Source organism: Octopus sinensis, linkage group LG14 (genome assembly GCF_006345805.1).
Source record: "Octopus sinensis linkage group LG14, ASM634580v1, whole genome shotgun sequence".
In the NCBI taxonomy this organism is placed as follows: domain Eukaryota; kingdom Metazoa; phylum Mollusca; class Cephalopoda; order Octopoda; family Octopodidae; genus Octopus; species Octopus sinensis.
This window is the reverse complement of record NC_043010.1, coordinates 65,975,022-65,992,521: the sequence shown is the minus strand read 5'-3', so window position 1 is coordinate 65,992,521 and position 17,500 is coordinate 65,975,022. Positions and strand designations below refer to the sequence as shown.

General features: G+C 39.8%; 1 protein-coding gene across 2 annotated transcripts in view; it reads right to left on the bottom strand.

Annotated features, from left to right (window-relative positions):
• Nucleotides 1-2,053: 2,053 nt before the first annotated feature.
• LOC115219242 (probable E3 ubiquitin-protein ligase HECTD2) overlaps nt 2,054-17,500 on the bottom strand; it is a 66,577-nt gene continuing 51,130 nt past the window's right edge. The window contains exons 10-20 of one of the 2 annotated variants that reach the window (XM_029789387.2): nt 16,694-16,790; nt 14,699-14,806; nt 13,788-13,920; nt 13,127-13,215; nt 11,521-11,682; nt 10,711-10,785; nt 6,940-7,027; nt 5,971-6,077; nt 4,671-4,786; nt 3,331-3,471; nt 2,054-2,404 (exon numbers count right to left, since the gene is read on the bottom strand). In XM_029789387.2, the coding sequence (XP_029645247.1) occupies nt 2,284-2,404; nt 3,331-3,471; nt 4,671-4,786; nt 5,971-6,077; nt 6,940-7,027; nt 10,711-10,785; nt 11,521-11,682; nt 13,127-13,215; nt 13,788-13,920; nt 14,699-14,806; nt 16,694-16,790 (1,237 nt within the window). In that variant the 3' untranslated portion in view covers nt 2,054-2,283. The remainder of the gene's footprint in view (nt 2,405-3,330; nt 3,472-4,670; nt 4,787-5,970; nt 6,078-6,939; nt 7,028-10,710; nt 10,786-11,520; nt 11,683-13,126; nt 13,216-13,787; nt 13,921-14,698; nt 14,807-16,693; nt 16,791-17,500) is intronic. The other variant, XM_036509145.1, reaches the window with a different exon arrangement.

Genomic DNA, 17,500 nt, shown 5'->3' with positions numbered 1-17,500 from the left:
TGTATATATATATATGTGTATGTGTGTGTGTGTGTATGTGTGTGTGCATATATATATATATATATATATATACATATATATATATATATGTATATATATATGTATATATATCAGTGTCCAAATATGTGTTAGAGAATGGAAATGGATAGTTAGATGGAGTGAAAGAGCAAGAAGGAGAGATAGGGAGATAGGAAGAGAGAAAGAGAGAGAAAAAGAGAGTGAGAGAGAGAGAGAAGCAAGTGAAATGTCATCCTAAGTGAATGTCAGCCAAGAGTTAGACCAAGAAGAAAGAGGGCAAAGATGTTATAGCAGTGCTACGTAGGACAATGAGGGGGGGGGTTAGACGGGTGGGTGGGGGTGGCGGTGAGGGTGCAGGTCTGGGTGCGGGGGTGGGGGGGGGGAGAACCTTGGCTTTCATTTTGTTTTCGCTAATCTTCCTTGTTTCTTACTAGGGTTGAGAATACCATCATCATCTTCATCATCAACACCACCACCACCACCTCCACCACCACCACCAACACCACCACCATCAGTCACTATCGTAACCATTGCTGCCGCCACCACCAACGCCGCTGCCACCACCTCGACCACCACTACCATCACCACCACCATCAATCACTATCACACCCACCACCACCATCACCACCAATACCCCCATCACCACAAACAACCCACACCCACCCAATCACCACCACCACCACCACCACCACTACCATCACCACCACCATCAATCACTATCACACCCACCACCACTACCACCACCACCATCACCACCAATACCCCCATCACCACAAACAACCCACACCCACCCAATCACCACCACCACCACCACCACCACTACCATCACCACCACTATCAATCACTATCACACCCACCACCACTACCACCACCACCATCACCACCAATACCCCCATCACCACAAACAACCCACACCCACCCAATCACCACCACCACCACCACCACCACCACCACCATCAATCACTATCACACCCACCACCACTACCACCACCACCACCACCACCAATACCCCCATCACCACAAACAACCCACACCCACCCAATCACCACCACCACCACCACCACCACTACCATCACCACCACTATCAATCACTATCAAACACACCACAACCACCACTACCACCACACCACCCATCACCACCAATACCCCCCCATCACCACAAACAACCCACACCCACCCAATCACCACCACCACCACCACCACCACCACCACCACCACCACACCACCACTCACTACATCACCACCACTATCATCACTATCACACCACACACACCACCACCACCACCATCACCACCATCACCCACAATACCCCCATCACCACAAACAACCACCCCCCCAATCACCACCACCACCACCACCACCACCACTACCATCACCACCACTATCAATCACTATCACACCCCACCACACCACACTACCACCACCACCATCACCACCATACATACCCCCATCACCACACAAACCCACACCCACCCAATCACCACCACCACCACCACCACCACTACCATCACCACCACTATCAATCACTATCACACCACCACCACTACACCACCACCACCACCATCACCACCAACACCCCCCATCACCACAACAACCACACCACACCCAATCACCACACCACACCACCACCACCACCACCACCACCACCACCACCACCCTATCAATCACTATCACAACCCACCACCACTACCAACCACCACCACCACCACACCACCAATACCCCCACCACCACAAACACCCACCCCACCCAATCACCCCCCCACCACCACCACCACCATCTACACACCACCACTATCAATCACTATCACAACCCCCCACCACCACCCACTACCCCCCACACCACCACCACCATCACCCCACCAATACCACAACCCCCACCACCACCAACAACCCAACCCCCCATCACCACCACCACCACACCACCACCACTACCTCACCACACCATCACACCCACCACCACCACCACCACCGTTATCACCTCACCATTATTCTACTTATAAAAACAAGCAAGTAACAAAAGCCAAAGACAAAAAAAGAACATCAGTCAATAATTTATTTCTGTATCAATTAAATCTGTTAAGTTACAAGAAAATATATTTGAACGACCACTGGTCAGTGGTTTATTATGAATCCACTATTTTTTAAGCTACAGGAAAATATATTTGTACAGCCACCGATTGCTTGTTTTATTTATTGTGACTTTGCTAGTTTTTGTTAAGTTACAAGAAAATAGTTCTGGTTGGCCATGGGTCACTGGATCACTGATTACTCCAGACCAAACCCTTCGGCATTCTCTATAGCGGTCAGCAGTTTCATTTTCATCATTTTCTTACTTCTATATGATGGTAGCACCAACTGGTTGAAGCATGTATGGGACATTGGTAGTCTGTAAAAACAAAGCATTTGAGATTAGTTGGGGCTTAAATGATTTAGAAATGGATTTTAATGGATTTTCATGAAAGATATTAGGGTTTGTAGACTTGTTTCCCCAAAACACCTGACGAAGGCTGAAGGGTATATCAGCCTAAACGCTGTGTTAACAACAAAGATGATGACGAATATCTGTCAAATGTAAATAATGTAAATAAAAAAAATAAATGCGCCCTTTTAAAACCTAGCCAGGATCATGGGCCCAGTTTCCTGGTTTCTATGGCATATGTGTTCCCCAGCTGGACGGGACACCAGTCCATCACAGCATTACTCATTTTTGCCAGCTGAGTGGACTGGAGCAACGTGAAATGAAGGGTTTTGCTCAAGAACACAACGCGTTGCCCGGTCTAGGAATCGAAACCACAATCTTACGATCCTGATGCTGACACCCTAACCATTAAGCCATGCACCTCCGCAAATAATGTAAATAATCTAAAGAATGTACATAATTCCTCATCTCTTAAATATAGAACTGTATTACTCACATACTATGTCAATTGAGTAAGTATCTTCTATTTACTATATAGAATATTTAGACTGGAAATGGCTGGTTTAAATTCTAAAGGGTTAAATCTTCTACAAGGAACTTAGCCATGAAGATAGTGTCTCAGGCATGTTTTGTATAGCAACTTGTATTCTATTGAAGAATACAGTCCATCATTGAGAACACAGTTCCCTGGGACCCAGGTCAGCTCTGTTTCATGAAACCTTCTATCAAAAACATCCTTGCTGAGATAAATGTATCCTTCATTATTTAAGATGCGAGATGTGATTTAACAGAGTTTTAGCTATTTCTAGCCATTCAATCCACCCTGAAGAGGCTCTCTCACTGACTGAAAACTCTCCACACATTTGCTGGTATTCTTCAATCGCTCTACTTACAGTGTTTGGTCTTCTACTCTTGTAATTTTAAATGTCATATCAGACATGCCACCAATTGGTACTCGGTCGCTTCCTGTGGTAAAGAGAAGCAATTTCTTCTGTAATTCTGTGGGGAACTTGTAGACCACATCCCAGAAATACCTGCAAGATGAACAAAACGGGTTTTATTTAAATGACTTCTCTATAGGCTGAATGTCACAAGTTTGTATGCATGTGAATGTGTGTGTGTGTGTGTGTATTCATGCTAATACTGAGCCATCAGAACAAGTGCTCAACACTGTATTGGTGGATAAATATTTATTTGCGTATTCTCATCCAAAATGGAGATGAGTACCAACACTTCAATGCGGCATGCTTGAACAATTGTGAAGATAAACCACATGAAACCATTGGTTGCCTTATTAACCCACAAATAAAGTGTACATACATACATACATACATACATACATAGATATACGGCAAGAAGAAAATGGAGGGGATACAGAAATAGTATACATCAACTGTTTGACATTATATTATGTCTTTATTTATTCTAAAACATTTACGAGAATATATTCATATGTAAAGACTGTATATTACATAAATACATACATACCAGTAATTCATAGAATAGAAAAAGAACAGTTTCTTACAGCCGTTTCTGCCAAGAGGTCACAATACCCTACATGTTATTTCCATCTCTTCAGTGTTCTGTAGTGATCGGTAGATAAAATCAGGGTATTGGGTGTGCTCCAAGGCTTCATCAGAGAGTTTAAAAGAGGGTCTAAAAAGTTCAGAGGGCTAATGCATGTATATATAAATATACATATACACACTCACATATATATATATATATATATATATATATATATACATATATATATATATATATATATATATATATATATATATATATATATATATATACATACACACACACATACATACTTTTAAAGACAGGAAGTTTTTATCATCCCCTCTTATGTAATCTAAGTAGTAGATAAACAAACAGTGCAAATTTAACTATTTCTCTGTAGATTGTAAAAAGCGAGGAACAGCCTTGATCAATTTTCAAGCCTTATTGAGCTTTCATCAGTGGTGTCTACATCAGTTTGACTAATCCCAAAGAAATAAGCAGCCAGCCTGTTTATATACTCAGCAATTCCAGCAGCCCCAGAGAACTAGAGTAATTGATTTTTATTTCACTGCTGATCTCAGTTCATATAATACCAAGGCATGATATAACTTATGCAACCTTTGCAGTAGGTTTTTGAACCTTTTTGGGTCCTCATCAGAGGGTGTTTGCATCACTTGATGAATCCCTGAGAAATATTTATGCAGGAAGTAATTTTGCAACTTACTTGACTGTGGCGTCTGCTGCATTATATCCATCATAGGTAGCTACTTGTCTCAGTTCTCTCATGTTCAGTGTAGGGGATCCACACACCAACATTTCCACCTCTTCAGGTCTCAACATCTGCAGGTAAATAAATTATCTTTGTAAGAATGCACGTATATAGGTAGTGGAAGGTGACATAAAGCAGAGGTGATAGACAGAGCTAATTAAAACTTTAAACTTTAATTGAGGCTAAATTTAGCTGATGTGGTGAGCTAACAAATATTTAATTAATCATAATTACTCATGTAATTCAGACAAATTTCATTAGCTTTAATGATAATCTGTGTCAGGAAATGTAAGGGAGATAACTTAGAAATCTGAAGTGATTAGAATTGAATGAAGGCAATGTAAAAGGGAGTTAATCTGATCTGTGTATAGTGATAACGGCAGATGTTTCAACCTTATTTGGCCTCTTCACTGTAGCCTCACATTATTCATTATTCATTTGATTTGATTGACTGTGAGAATAAATAAAATTTGAGTAAAAAAATTTTATGAGAAAATTTCCCAGGGAGGCCTTTTGCATGAAGAATATATAATTAAGTGTGGACTAACATGATTATTGTACAACCTCCCACCCACAAAAAAGTGATGCTTAATTAATTAAAATTAATTGTAATGAAGAGTAAAAGTCCTTTTTCAATCAATTAGATGATCAATTGATCGATAAATGAATCAATTTAATTGATTGCATGAAGTTATTATTAGATGTATCTACTGATGACTCTCTCCCCCCTCCCTTCCCCCCTCTCCTCCCCTCTCCCATCTATTTCTGTAGTAAGGTTTCTGGTCAAGTACAACAAGTTACCAGGACACTCTTCAATTAATCTGTGCTGCCTCTGTTGATATTAGTGAATGGTACCTCCTCATAGTACTTATTAGTAGCTTAGGGAACTGAACCAGTTACCGTTCACCATTCTGTAATGCAATGTATATTCTCTATATTCCCTGTCCCCAACTGCTGCTATAGTCCAACAAAATGTCCCTATATTCCTTGAATAAATTGCCAAGCCCCCAATGATGATGTAGGGAATCTAAGCAAAAACCCTAATACTGCTCCTGTACTTAGAGTATGAGGCCTCTACTCCTACAGTAACTTTATTTCTGAGTAATGAGCCCTTTTACCTGTACCAAAAGTCCTTATACTACAACAGAGCTTTTGTACCCCCAAGGGCTATCAAACATGCAATGAAGCCCTTTATTTGTGGTTGTTGATCCCCTGCCCACGAGTGCCCTTGTCAAATATAGAAGTGGTTACTTACAATGAGGGCGTTGGATGCACAGACACTGTGGAAGCCAAAGTAGAACTCTTTAAACACCTTGTAGACCGACTTGTTGAGGATCCAGTCTACATAGAGTTGGACGTAACCTGTGGAGAGGTGGAGAGAGGGTTAAATGAAGAGTGTGGATGGGAGAGAGAAAAAGACAAAGAGAGAGATAGAGGGAGAGAGAGAGAGAGAGAAAGAAAGAGTATGTGAGAGAGTGTGTATATGCATGTGTGTGTGTGGATGTGTGTGTGAGAGAAAGAGAGGAGGGGAAAGAAAGGGAGAGTGACACACACACACACACACACACATATATATATACACACATGTATAGATAAGTTCAGCAAAAATTTAGATTCAGATGAATATAGTACCATATTCATCTGAATCTAAATTTGATAGAATTATAAAAGAAGGAAAAAGAAGAGGGAACAAAAAGAAAGGGAATTTTGAAGGGTTTGGTATAATAATTGACTTTTCATATTTTAATGACCATCAAATTATGATGAATGGTTTTTACTAAAATATAAATATTTTATCGTGACGTATATTTGCCATTTAAATATGGCTAACCCCTAAGGGTGGATGCTACTGTAGTTTGTAGCCCCAGGAGGACATCTCTTCCAGCTGGCTATAGACACACTTTCTGTACCCTATCAGTATTTGCAAAGGGAAGCCATCCTTCCTGTCTTCAACTTATGATACACACGGACTCGAGTTTCTGGGTATTGACCCGTTATTGGCGTGTGACAATCACAGTTGTCGATGAGAAGTAGGTTCCCTTCACAAATACTTATCCTTTTTCCAGTATCGATAGACACTGATATCGAAAAAGTGTAAACAAGCAATAATAAATCGCAGAGAGGTTTTGTATGCGGAAACCAGAGGCAGGTATCAAAGGCATTATAAAATTACAAACAAAAACAAAAAACAGTCCCCCGCCTCCCTCTTGTTATGCTTACTTACTGTGGCGATTGCTGTTGGTTACAGGGATATTTTCTCCATTGGGCTTCAACGTATATGTTTTTAAGCAGCCCAGTTCTGTGTGAGAAATCTGAAATATAGCTTATAGAATATAGTGTTACTGTTTGTAACGCAGTGAGCGTTGACAATCGAATTAGATAGATCTTTTATAATACTAACTGCATTACGTATATTAATGCTACTTTAACTTCAATTTTTTTTTTACAGATGGCGTCCCTGAGTAATAAATTTCAGTGATTTAAAAATTGAAAGCAAAATGGATTAAACAGAACTGGTGGAGACGCATGAGATGGAGGATCCCTGAAGAGGTCACAGGACGTGTAACGAAAGATTTTAGACAAAGGACAATGAAATAAGAACAATAACATATCTGAAATGAAGAACAAATATATACAGTGCGTGTGTTTATTTGCTCCCCTCACCCCCAAAAATGACCGTCCCGAAATAGAACAATATTTGTTTCAGCAGACGATTTCACATCAGGGATCTTGCAAAACCAATAAAAAAAAAGAAAAAAAAAAAAGAAAGCGATAGTGGAATAGAGGGAGAATACCTATTAGAGTTATGTCCCCTTCATTATAATATTTTCAACTGAAAAAGTTTTTTCGTCTTCGAGATCATTCAACGTAAATTCAATTTACATAACAAATATTTTCGTTGAAAAAATAGGCGTAGTTTTATTTTAAAAACAGTTTTTATTTTAGACAAGCAAGCAAACATACATACATGCATGCATACTTATGTACAGGGCCGGCTCAAGGTACTGGTTACTCGAGCAGTCGCCCGGGGTGCGACATTTTTTCTCCACGGGTGTTCCGGATCCCACGAGAATTCCGGACCCCAGTAATGAATTCATTTGCATACAGCCGATCAGAACTCCCATTGACCTTGTTGTCAAGTTAACAAACACACTCTGCCAAGTAAACTCAAGACGAAAAACGGTGTTGCAAGTCGACCGATCGCCAAGTTATGCCTGATTTTAGAAGGAGACAAGTGATTAGATAGATTTGCATCTATACCTATTATCGGATTTTGTTAGGGCCCCTTATGGTAAAGATGTGGATGGGGAAAAATATGGGTAGAGGGTGATATGCTAGCAACCCTCTCTCCTTTACTGTTTTACAAAGTAAACAACACAAATAACTACGAAGCGGCAGCCATGGTTGGAATAAGAACATGAACTACAAGCATTATTAAAAGAGAAAAGAAGTATGGTCATTCCTTTACTCATGTGACCTTATAGTATCGCCCATCATTTGTTATGCACTCATACATTAGTTTGATAGCCGAGCTCTGATTGGCTATATGCAAATGAGTTCATAACTGGGGTCCGGAAATCTAGTGGGAAAAAAATTTCGCGTCCGGCGTGCTAACGATTCTGCCAGCTCGCCGCCTCCCACATTCCGTATATTGATATTTATTATAAACTGTATTATTTATTCTAATTTATTCCATAAAGCTGTATGAACATATAAAGTTAATAACAAATTAATGTGGGCGCTTCTCTCTGGTCGCTTGAGCTGCTAGAAATATCAACCTAATTCCCACAAATCACTCCCTACCGTCTTACAAAAACTGGGCGAGAGTGCACACGGGACACTTATAGCCCAGTGTACACTGCAACTGTAAGAATGGTATGTGCAAAGAGAAAATCCCCGTAAGTCGACGTTCTGAGAAGGTAAATCTGGACGCAGTGGTTCGGACAGATTTGAGGATGGAAGTGGACATAACTAGAATACACAGATATTTAGACATGTGTTAAGTTATAGAGGCTAACTTATTAAATTACGGAGCACTTTATTTATAGGTTTGGCTCTCATTTTGCTAGATATCAATGTGGTGGGTACTTGAGGAAGGTAAATAACTCTGCTTGTACAAGTTTGCAAGGTAGATAACTTTTCTCGCCCTTCTCCAATCATTACTTTATTTACGCAATCGGGACAGTATTAAATTAAAGCCGTCATCTGCGTGTTGATGTGCGTACTCAAGGTTTTCAGGATACCAGATTCGTTTAACTCAGTGCCAAACTGAACAGATCCGGTTCTCAACCGGGGTCTATATGGCTCCTGAAGTTCCATATAAGATTTGTGGGGTCCATACAATAAAATAGTAAATTGGGTGCCCACAATTGTATTTTAAGAATCCTTAAAATTTTTTTTCTTAAGATGTATGTATTGGTATATATTGCAAGAAACAGCCAAGTTTCTTTCTTTAATATTTTACATAATTCAACCTACACAAGTTGATGTGTGGCAAACAAAATAGAAACTTTGAAAGGAGTTTCTATAAAACTAGTTTTTAAGCATTGAATAACTATGGAGGTCTACCAGAATAAAATAGTAATCAAAGGGGCCCATAAGTAAAAAAAAGAAAAAAATGGTTGAGAGTCCCCGGTTTACCTGGATAAATTTGAGTGATGGTTGCTTTCATGGACGGCAAAATTTGTACAGATGCAAATTCATGTACACACTCAAAGCAAAAACTTTAGAAGGAAGATGGAGTGGAGGAACTTATCTTTAGAGCAGAGATTTGACCTGAATCCTACCATAAAGTGGGATCAGCTGAATACACTCAAGAGCCAGAGGGAGGTGTTAAACAGGGTGATGGATTAAGTCTATCATCTATGAATTCAGGGTGAAGGGAGCTGGAAAAATTACCACAAGGCATCTTGTCCTGTACTCTAACGATTTAACCAATCTACTAACATGGATAGAAATTTTATTTTGTCAATCCAGAAAGGTTAAATTGACTTCAGTGGTATTTGAACACAGAGTGTAGAGATCTGGAGCAAATATACGCGGGTATTTAATCCTACACTCTACCGACCGTACCAATTTGCCGCATGCTTAATGCCATGTAGCCTGGCACCCACAATAAACAAAGTGTTGACCAGTTACGTTGCTTTCAATTAGTAAAACGCAGGAAGATAAAGTACCTTGGTCACATCGTAAAAACATCAGTATACAAAGTGTACATATAAATATCAAACACTCGAGAAAACTAAGAACGAACTGGTTTGTGAGTATCAAGCACTGGACTAAACTATCAAATGGTGAATGTGTAAGACTCAAATGGGGATCGTTGAAATTCAGTCTGCTGAGAGCAGACGACATCGAAAAGGAGGAATGTTGCTTAATTAGATTCAGTTGATAAGGTTTCTTTCAGTATGGAATCACTACGTTTTTCAAAGCTAATAATTTCTGGAGATGCTGCCCCTCAAACGAATACAGTGGCCATTTGGGGTTTACAGCTTAAGCAACCCTTAAAATTACAAGCAACATAAAGAAAATTATCTGGTTGTAGTGGGGGTAGTGGTAATGGTGGAGGTGGTAGTAGTGGTAATGGTAGTGGTGGTGGTAATAGTGGTGGTTGTGATAGTTGTGTGATGGTGGTGGTGGTGGTGGTAGTGGTGGTGGTCGTGTGGTGTTTGTGGTGATGGTTGTAGCGGTTGTGTTGGTGGTGATGGTTGTAGTGGTGGTTGTGTTGGTGGTGGTGTGGGTGGTGGTGGTGGCGGTTGTGTCGGTGGTGGTGGTTGTAGTGGTAATAGTGGCAGTGATGATGGTGGAGGTAATAGTAGTAGTTTAGTAGTAGTAGTAGTAGGTGTGGTGGTGGTGGTTGTGGTGGTGGTGGCTGTGGTGGTTGTGCTGGTGGTGGTGGTTGTGGTGGTGGTGTTAAACAAGTGACTATGAACTTTGAGCTGAAATACAGGTGTAACACACCCTTATGTAACACACCCTTATGTAACACACCCACCTGAAATGTTAGTCCAAAATCTTCTTCGACATTTCCTTCATAGTCAAGGAGTTCCTGGAGACCTTTAGACAAATCCTTTGTTGAAGGAGAGAGAAGAAAGAAAATGGGGACATGTTATTGATATTTATACAACAAAGGGAGAGTGAGAGAAAAGGGAATATTAATGAGGGGGATTAATTTGGCCATCTTCGTTTATTAGGCACAAATTGTCTGGGATGCGAGGGAGTTAAAAGCAATGCGAGTAAGTTAGAAATGAAGTGTATGATGGTGATGCTGCTGATGATGTTGGTGATGATGATGATGATGGTGATGATGATGATGGTGATGCTGCTGCAGCTGATGGTGAGGAGGAGGGGGACGACGATGCCAATGCTGATGAGAAAAATGATGATTGTGATGATGGCGATGGTTGTGGTCATTTTGGTGAGGATGATAATGATTATGGTGATGATGATGGTGACGAAAGTTGTGGTGTTTATGGTGGTGGTGGTGGTGGTGGTGATGATGAAGATGAAGATGAAGATGAAGATGAGGATGAAGATGATGAGGAGGACGAGGAGAAGGAGGAAGATGATGACAATGATGATGAATAAGGATGATGATGATGATGAGGAGGAGGACGAGGAGAAGGAGGAAGATGATGACAATGATGATGATGATGATGATGATGATGATGATGATGATGATGATGGTGGTGGTGGTGGTGGTGATGATGATGATGATGATGATGATGACGATAACGAAGATGATGATGGTGATGATGATGACGATGACGATGATGATGATGATGATGATGAAGGATATACTCACATGCTGCACAAGCTTGAGATCACTGATTGTAAGGGGTGCCACCCCAACTGTGGCCTTGTCATTCATGTATGGTACAACAGCAGGACTAAGTAACTTGTGGTAGCAACAGGGTGGGAAACGGATGTCTAACATGATACTGTTGTAGACAGCAAGTCCCATCAGCTGGAAGGTGGAACACTGAGTCAAGGAGATATATATATACATCTATATACATACATACATATATATATATATATATATATATACATACATACATTATCAAAATCAAATCAAATTAGAATGAAATGGAAATTGTAGCTGTGACCCCTGTACCAGTGGCACATAGAAAGTGCCATCCGAACGTGGCCGATGCCAGTGTTGCCTTGACTGGCTTCTATGCCAGTGGCACATAAAAAGCACCATCCGATTGTGGTTGATACCAGCTCCCCTGGCCCCTGTGCTGGTGGCACATAAAAAACGTCCACTACATTCTCAAAGTGGTTGGCGTTAGGAAGGGCATCCAGCTGTAGAAACACTGCCAGATCAGATTGGCGCTTGGTGCAGCCTCCTGGCTTCCCTGTCCCCAGTCGATGATGATGATGATTTCCCAGACTTTCAATGACTTGATCTCGTTAAATTACATTCCAATTTAACATGTTAATTACCACATGTGCCACCAGAGGTTCATTGCAACTACCATATGCATCAATGGCAAAGTTGACCTCAGTGGAATTTGAACTCAGAACGTAAAGACAGACGAAATACTGCTAGCACTTGGCCCAGTGTGCTAACATTTCTAATTTTTATATTGCCCACAAGGGGCTAAACACAGAGGGGACAAACAAAGACAGACAAGATATTAAGTCAATTACATTGACCCCAGTGCATAACTGGTACTTAATTTATCGACCCCGAAAGGATGAAACGCAAAGTCGACCTCGGCGGAATTGGAACTCAGAATGTAACAGCAGATGAAATTCCTATTTCTTTACTACTCACAAGGGGCCAAACACAGAGAGGACAAACAAGGACAGACAAACGGATTAAGCCGATTATATCGACCCCAGTGCGCAACTGGTACTTAATTTATCGACCCCGAAAGGATGAAAGGCAAAGTCGACCTCGGCGGAATTTGAACTCAGAACATAACGGCAGACAAAATACCTATTTCTTTACTACCTACAAGGGGCTAAACACAGAGAGGACAAGCAAGGACAGACAAAGGGATTAAGTCGATTATATCAACCCCAGTGCGTAACTGGTACTTAATTTATCGACCCCGAAAGGATGAAAGGCAAAGTCGACCTCGGCGGAATTTGAACTCAGAACATAACGGCAGACAAAATACCTATTTCTTTACTACTCACAAGGGGCCAAACACAGAGAGGACAAACAAGGACAGACAAACGGATTAAGCCGATTATATCGACCCCAGTGCGTAACTGGTACTTAATTTATCGACCCCGAAAGAATGAAAGGCAAAGTCGACCTTGGCAGAATTTGAACTCAGAATGTAACAGCAGACGAAATTCTGCAAAGCATTTTGTCAGGCGTGCTAACGTTTCTGCCAGCTTGCCACCTTAGGGTCTGCAAATATTACAAGATTGATAAATGAGGTAAAGGATACAACTCCGACAAGATGGAACTCCTGGAAGTTATTACAGGGGGCACAGTTGAACCAATAAACTCCAGTGACCTTGTCAAATGTGAACATTCCTGAAAGATATAAAATAATCATCAGATTTATTTCTTGGAAAGGAATTTAGCCAGAAAATTCACCGGAAAATGGATGGAAAATGTAAATCCTTTGTCTTTAATGCTACTCTTTATATCTTTCTTTTATTTTAAATTTTAAGCCCTTAATGAATTTATTAACAAAAATTAAATTTATTAATTAATGAAAATCAAATAAAAAAATAATACTGACTTTTAGACATTAATTTATTGTGAATTCAATAAAAGAATCAAATTTTATTCTGTACTTATTTGAATTTAATTAAAATTTTCTTTTCTTTTTCTCTGTATTGAATTTAAATATCTTCACAAAAAAATGTCTAATTAACTACTTTTGCATCTTTTTTTGCTTTTTTTTAAAAATTTTGTTTTAATATATGGGAAATTTTTCCGTTTTTTTATAATTTAAAATTTCAAACTGACAGAAAACAACTATTCCACCACCACCACGACCACCACGACCACCACCTCCACCACTGCAGCTGCTGCTGCTGCTGCCCCCCTCTGTTTCAGTCTTCAACATCGTGAATTCAGTCTCTCTGACAAAGACTTACCATAATCAGGATGAAAGATCCGTCGTATTAACAAGAGGAACCATTCCTTGGTCAAGCCACCCATATCCAGTCCCGGTTCACCAGCGAATGTCACTTTTAGCTTCTTCTTCAGGTCTTTCTGTTTATTGGCAATCTGCAGGAGAAATGGTAAGAAAGTGACAGAAGAAGACAGCAACATTGGTGAAAAGAGAGAAATTACCCACGGCCATATAGTGTAATGGGTAATAGTGAGGGCTACTAACCCCAAGATGCAGAGTTCAATTCCAGGCAGTGCCTTGAATAGATAATAATAATAATAATAATAGAGTGCCATTGTCATCTAGTCAATGATATTTTGACATCTTGTGTGTATAATAATAATAATAATAATAATAATAATAATAATAATAATAATAATAATAATAATAATAATGCTTCAAGCTGGCAGAAACATTAACACACTGGGTGAAATGCTTAGTGGTATTTCGTCTGTCTTTATGTTCTGAGTTCAAATTCCGCCAAATTCAACTTTGCTATTCATTCTTTCTGGGTCGATTAAATAAGTACCAGTTACGCACTGAAGTTGATGTAATCAACTTAATGCTTTTCATCCTTTCAGGGTCAATAAATGAAGTCCTGGGGAAACACTGGGGATGATGTAATTAACTAGACCCCTCCCCCAAAATTTCAGATCATTATTATATTTCGTCTGTCTTCACATTCTGAGTTCAAATTCCACTGAGGTTGACTTTGCCTTTCATCTTTCCAGGGCCGATAAATTAAGTACCGGCTGAGTACTGGGTTGATGTAATCGACTGTCCCCTTCCTTTAAATTTTAGGCCTTGTACCTACAGTAGAAAGGATCATTATTATTATTATTATTATTATTATTATTTAAAAAAATAGATTGCTTTTTTGTTTGTTTTACTGACCTCATTCAGTGAATCCGACACAAGATATGATCGTCGCACATGGAGGTTGAGAAATAACATCCCAATGTCAGGAAGTTGTCGTTTCTGAACTTTATCAACCAAACTTCGCTGGAAAGAAATTTTTAACAAAGGAATTACAAATGCATTCAGATAATATCATTGAAGGGAAAGTCGCTCCAGTCTGGCCTTGATTAAACAGATCAAATTTAGGGCAAAGCTAAATAGATCTATGAGGAAAGGCATTCCATCCATGACTATTTCATTTAATTTTTTGATGTAGCACAATTAGGACAACATTAATCAATGCATTCTTTCTTTGATCCCTTTGATGCCAACCCATCTGAGACTGACCCTGGTTCTGTGATACAAACTTCCTGTTTAACCTTTTGGCACTTAAACCGGTCATATCCGGTCAAAATATTCTAACTATTTTAGATCTTGTAGTTCTAGTTATACTTAGCAAGAAAAAAAGGGGGCAAGATCAGTATCAAGCATGGCTGGAAAACCAGTTGAATTAGGAAAAATTATGAAAGAATATTAAAGAGATCAATAAACAGATCAACACCAAGTTCAAATCATCATCATCATCATCATCATCATCATCATCATCATCATCATTATCATCATCATTTAATGTCCGTTGTCCACGCTGGTATGGGTTGGATGGTTTGACCAGGGCTGGTAAGCTGGAAGGCTGCACCAGACTCCAGTCTGATTTGGCATGGTTTTCTATGGCTGGACGCTCTCCCTAACATCAACCACTCCAAGAGTGTAAAGGGTGCTTTTATGTGCCACCGGTATGGGTGTCATTTGTGTGACACCAGTATCTGCTATGACTGTGATTTTACTTGGTTTGATGGATCTTCTTCTCAGGCAGAACATAATGCCAAAGGCCTTGATTATTGCTTCTGTGAGGCCAAACACTTGAAAGGAACCCAGCTACTTTGCCTCCATGAGGCCCAATGCCCAAAAGCAATGCAGCTATTTTGCCTCCATGTGGCCCAATGCTTGAAAAGAACACAGCCACTTTGCCTCCATGAGGCCCAATGCTCAAAAGGAACTCAGTAACTTTGCCTCCATGAGGCCCAACTCAAGGTGTTTCGAGTGGTCTCCCTTGTCTTTCTTGAAAAATTTACTCTAATACTCTTTTATATATTCTTTTGTTTGTTTCCTTGTTTTTGCCTTTGGACCAAGACCATGAGTGAGAGGATTGAGTTCAAATTCTGCCGAGGTCGACTTTGCCTTTCATCCTTTCGGAGTTGATTAAATAAGTACCAGTTATGCACTGGGGTACATATAATTGACTTAATCCATTTGTCTGTCCTTGTTTGTCCCCTCTATGCTTAGCCCCTTGTGGGTAGTAAAGAAATAAGAAATGCAAAAATGTAAAAGAACACGGACAGACACATACACATACACACACCGAAACAACACCTATCCATGTATATGTATAGGCACACATACAAACATACATACTTTGTGGCACATCAGAAACAGGAAGAAAGAGTGAGAAAAAGTTGTGGTGAAAGAGTACAGCAGGGTCCGCCACCACCCCCTAACAGAGCCTCAAGGAGCTTTAGGTGATTTTGCTCAATAAACACTCACAACGCCCGGTCTGGGAATTGAAACCGCAATCCTACGATTGCGAGTCCACTGCCCCTAACCACTGGGCCATTGCGCCTTCACATACATACATATATATATGTACGTGCAACACACACACACATACATGCACACTTGCACACGCATACACTTATACACACACACACACACACGTACACAAACACATGCATACTTACACACGCACACATGCATGCAACCATGCTCACACACACACGCACGCACACTTACACACACGCACGTGCACCCACCATACTCTCACCAAGAGAATGACTTCTCTACAGTTTGGAAGTATTAATTGACTGCCTTATTTAATAATTAACTTGCAATTCCTGTAATGAGTTAATTATGATAATTCCTAATTTCCGTACTCACCCTTGCCATGACAATCATCTGTTGTTCTGAGTCTCGTTGTAGAATGGTTCTTTTGGCACTGATGCTCAGAATGAAAGGATACTGGCAGAAGGAGAACCTAGATGGAATACACACACACAGACACATACATATATATATAGACATATCAAAAAATAAGCAACAAGAAAGAATCCGGTAATTTAGTACAATTGTTTCATACTACAACATTTTATTAAAAGCTGTAAATATTACAGCAGATTTAAGATGCTGAGTACTCTTCAGTCAATTTATATAGGTTTTCCAATAATATAAAAGTTTTCAAATCAATTAATAACATCTTAGGAAAGGTAAATATACAGATAAAGATGTAGATATGAATCTTAGGAACATGAGGTCGTGTGGTTCAGATGCTAACTGACCAAAACCTTGTTTATAACTGACTGCTGTAAGAAAATTTCTTTAGTTATAAGGATTGGGGTAAGGGCAGGTAAAGAATTCCAGTTATTTGTAGAAAAGAGGAGGAAATTCAGGATATTTAAAAGAAGAACAGATTGTCACAAGAACAAAAGGTCAATTTATCTATGTGGTGACAAGAAAATTAGGTCAGTGTAGAAAGATCATTAAATTCTTAAGAAAATATGAGGTTGTAGGTCAGATACTAACTGACATATATAGACATATATGGACATATATAGATTTAGATACAGATATACATTTTGATGGACGTATAGCGGTATGTAAGCCGACACAAGAAATCTCTAGTCAGACTTTTTATTGATGTACCTGAAGAGACCCAGAATGGGTCGAAACATGTGTTATACCCAATAA